Genomic DNA, 4,504 nt, shown 5'->3' with positions numbered 1-4,504 from the left:
GATTCCGACAGCATTTCTCCACGCAGGACAAACTCCTGCTCATCAAAGAACACTTGCTTTAATACCTTGATCACAGACGCAAATCATCAATCCTGGCAATCGACGTAAAGGGTGCATTCGACAACTTGAGCCACGAAGCCATTTTCCGCAACCTCGAAGATACAGGCTGTGGAGCCCGGATATGTAACTACATCAGCAGCTTTTTGACACACCGAACAGCAGCAGTAGGCGTCAGCAACTTCCGCAGCGATAAATTTCGGTTACCCAACAAAGGAACCCCACAAGGATCAGTTATTTCACCCCTCCTTTGCAATATCGCAATGATCAAGTGACCGCAACAAGAACGCAATCCACAAGAAGTGGTCGATACTATCGAAAGATACCTCCGAGACTGCGGTCTCCAATGCGCACCCGAAAAGTCGGAGCTTCTCGTCCTGAGAGCATGGACACGAGGAAGACCAACCAACAACATCGAACCCGATCCAAGCCTGTGGAATGTGGCGTGTTTTGGGCCCAAGCCTTGGGGTGGCGCCACCATCGCCAGCGGCGGTAATCGAAACGCCAGCTAAGCCTTTATTATGTAAACTTTATTTGCAACGCATCAAACCAGCATGCACAGAAAACATTTCTATCTGAAATTACAAACTTATCGAAGCGAATTCAGCTTAAATGCTTAAAATTTCTACAACGTGACTTCTCCAATGGTTAACTGAAGCAGAGAGAGAGAGCAAGCATTCTGGACTAGAAGACGAACAGTCGCGACAGAATTCGCCGTTGTGAAAGCTACGTGTTTCTGCTCAAACAGGAGGCACTGGCTCAAATCAAGGTGCAGTTTATGAATATTGTGAACGAAGTGGCATGAAATCTTCACCTACAAAACTGGAGGAACTTTAGCAACATACCAGCGTGGGACGGATTTATGTGGTCGGATGTATTTCTTTACTCAGCGGCGGACAGCTTGTGTTCACCAGAAATGTGTGGCGAGACTGTACGTAGTATCTTTTTGCAAATAAACAACAATGCATGTTACGCACCAGTATATCTTCTGAAACGCTATTCACGTGCTTTTTATTTCATGTAAACATTGACGATGTTCTAATAAAGCTGTTTATTGGCAGCAAGTTAGTGTGATTAGCGTCGTGATTTCTCTCGGCCTATGCAGCAGTGCCAACCTTCAAAGGTAAATGTACAAGCTAATTCTGAGTCCTAAATAAGAATATATATATATATATATATATATATATATATATATATATATATATATATATATATATATAGTGGTATACACCTGGCCAGAGCAAGCGGGCAGCGCAAAAGCAATAGCAGAAGCAGACGACGCCGGTGTCGATCCGCTGTTGTGCGGTATTCCTCGCAAGCATCATTGCGCTCTCGATGCACATGTAAGTTTCTAAGCAACTAGAAATTATTCAGACGTCGCCTTTCATTCTTAAATTTACATTGAAAGGGAATAATATTCAAAAGATTATCTATTATTAGTAAGCAAACATTTTTCTGGTATCAGTGCAACTACCGTTAGAATCCAGGCGGCGCTAGCGTCGCCTGTGAAAATCGGCCCCATTGGCCTCATGGGAATGTCAAAGGACTGCCCGATCCTAGCGCCTCGATCAACGGAACGAAGATCGCTACAGTCGACTCTCTTCGCATACTCGGACTGCCCATCCACAAGGACGGACCAGGGGCGGCCGCTCTCCCGCTTCTCGAACGCACACTCTCACAAGTTATGCACCTCGTCAAGAGGATCACAAACCAAAGAAGCGGACTCAAGAAGCACGACACACTAAGCATAATTCAAGGTCTCCTAACTAGCCGTATCACCTACGGAACTCCTTACTTGACACTCAAAGCGGCTGAAATCAAGAAACACAATGCTGTCATTCGAAAGGCAATCAAAGTAGCCTTGACTCTCCCACCCATGGCATCAACGGAGAAACTCATCAAGCTAGGCGTCCACAATACGTGGGAGGAGCTTGTCGATGCTCATAAAATCAGCCAACTAGAGCGGCTCAAGGTCACACCCAACGGACGTGCAGTTTTGCGCTACCTCAACTACAGTGAATGCTACATTGCAGACACAGACTCGAAAGCAAGAATCCCACTTCAGCCCGGGACTGTATCAGCGTGGCAAGTATGCCGCGCAATATGCATCCAACATACAAGAAGGAGCGTCGGCATAGCAGAATCCGCGCACTCAGCAAGAACTATGCGAGAGACCCTGATACGATGTACACCGATGCTTCCCGCTATATTAAACGAAACGCCTTCACCCTAAGCGTCACGAATCACCATGGCGAAGAAATCGCAGCTGTCCCCATTCGAGCAAGAGCCCCCTAGACTACAGAGGAAACGGCATTTGCTCTGGCAATAACAACTTGCCCTGAAGTAGCAGTAATCCTAACAGACTACCAGGCAGAAGCTCTCCATTATAAAAAAGGACGCATATCAGAAATGGCACTCAAAATACCTAGAAATCGCATCGCCCGCGCCCCGCTCCACGACACCCACATCAACTGGGTTCCAGGCCATCAAGGCATGACAAAGAATGGGGCGGAACACGCCGCTGCCCGTGAGCATACCAGCCAGGCTTTCCTGTCATCCCACACTAGGCCGGCCACCAACGTTGATGACATCGCCCTAAAGTACTCAGAGACTTCTGCAATACCACCGACTCAGAAGAAGAAGGTACGCTTCACCGCACAAGAATCTGAGCAAAAAGGAAGAAGTCATCCTCCGCCGCCTACAGACGAACGCCCACGTACACGGAATAATCATGCACAGACTATATCCACCACAGTACTCGTACACATGCCCCCATTGCAACGTCCCGACACCCCGCAACACATGGTCCAGGATTGCCCAATGCGTGACACACCCGCAGACCCTATCTCACAAGGTCCACAAGACGACTCCAAACAAGGCCACCCCATAGAAGCACAACAACAGCGCCCCAACTCACCGCAGATCCATACGACAACTAAAACGTGGGAGGCCAAGATTTCCTCTGATATCCTGGATGACTAACGCAGTCTCTTCGCCCGGGCCAAAGAGGCAGCCAAAGCCAGATGGCTGTTGGAATAAGGAATCCTACTACCTAGGGTGAACCGGGTTCTGACTGGGATTACTGTCTCAGAAAATAAAAGTTTAGTTCTCTCTCTCTCTCTACATTCTTCTCAGACTTGAATCACTGTTCAGTGCTGACTCTTTATGGCAGACACAAGTCATGCCAAAGTGACATGACATCACTTTCTCGAGTCTTCGCCGCGATCCACTTCTTCGTACGCTCCACCTGTTCCTGTGTGAAGCAGTTCTTCCAGTCACCCACTATTCCTTTCCGGACAAAGCCAGCACCCTCATGCATCTGGACGTTCACCTGACGCGGATTTTCGAATAATTTAAAGGACTTATATTGTTTCTCAGACGCTACTTTGGCAATTTTCTTGAGCCTGTCGAGTAATGGGTCCGTCAAGAAAGCCCTCATGCTATCTATACTGCAGTTATCCAATATTCTTTGAAGGAGAGTGTCATTATTACGCAGGCTGGCACCGTGTTCGTCACCTAGGAAGTGAGCAATCTTTAGAATCATTCCTTTTGTGTCGGCCTTGAGCTGTTCATAGGTGACGAATAAGACGTTGGACTTGTGTCGGTTCTCGTACCATGGTAAAACGTGGTCGAAGTAGTCACCATAAAATACCTGAAAATAGAAAATGAAAAGTAAACTCAATGCAACAATTTTGAAAAAATACCCCCTCTCGTTTCACTACTGATATACTTGCACTAACGATGCCGTGAAGCTGCCATGAAACTCGGAAGTGTCAACTTGGTCCAGTAAAAAATGAATTCATTCTAATAAATCATTAGCTTCATTAGATCATTTATGCAAATCGTGTACTTTCACTTGATAAATTCAAAAATATTTTCAAGTCCTTTTCCCAATCATGGAATATGAAGTTGTAATTATTTCTCAGCATTCCAAAAATACTAATCTTGTATTGTGGTAGTGGCGGCGATCGCGGCTACAATAAAAAGGTGAAATATAACCGACGTACAATGTCGCGGATATGAATAAAAGCCTTTATTTTAAGGAAGGAGACGGCTCTAGGCCGCTGATGGGGATTAGGAGGGAAGGGAATGTGGGTTCCCAGACTGTTGGCTGAAGCACATCTTGATCTCAGTCTTGGATCTTCCGCTTTATGCATACTCAGGTGCATGATCTATTCCGCCGCTCTCACATGGGCTGATCGACCCCTTCTACGCTACTCAAAACAGGCCACATATGTCGCAATGGCTTTCTGTGTTTGAGGGTTAGATTGTATTCAAATTCCTAGTGTTCTAATGTCTCCGTGTAGTAAATGTTGAATGTTGGATCTCCCTTGTGAAAAAGCTGCACAGCTCCAAATGAGGTGTTGCAAGCCTGCTCTGCATGGCTCCTGGCAATGTGTGCATCGGGTATAAGTTTTTGCAATCGTAGCTTGCCTGGTTCGGTGCA

At 46.4% G+C, this 4,504-nt stretch overlaps 1 protein-coding gene across 3 annotated transcripts in view; it reads right to left on the bottom strand.

Annotated features, from left to right (window-relative positions):
* Positions 1 to 1,288: 1,288 nt before the first annotated feature.
* LOC126534530 (sulfotransferase ssu-1-like) overlaps positions 1,289 to 4,504 on the bottom strand; it is a 283,346-nt gene continuing 280,130 nt past the window's right edge. For all 3 annotated transcript variants that reach the window (XM_055072405.2, XM_055072406.2, XM_055072407.2), the window contains one exon: positions 1,289 to 3,709. In XM_055072405.2, the coding sequence (XP_054928380.1) occupies positions 3,221 to 3,709 (489 nt within the window). In that variant the 3' untranslated portion in view covers positions 1,289 to 3,220. The remainder of the gene's footprint in view (positions 3,710 to 4,504) is intronic.

This window comes from Dermacentor andersoni, chromosome 7, assembly GCF_023375885.2.
Source record: "Dermacentor andersoni chromosome 7, qqDerAnde1_hic_scaffold, whole genome shotgun sequence".
Classification (NCBI taxonomy): Eukaryota; Metazoa; Arthropoda; class Arachnida; order Ixodida; family Ixodidae; genus Dermacentor; species Dermacentor andersoni.
This window is presented reverse-complemented; position numbering and strand designations above follow the sequence as displayed.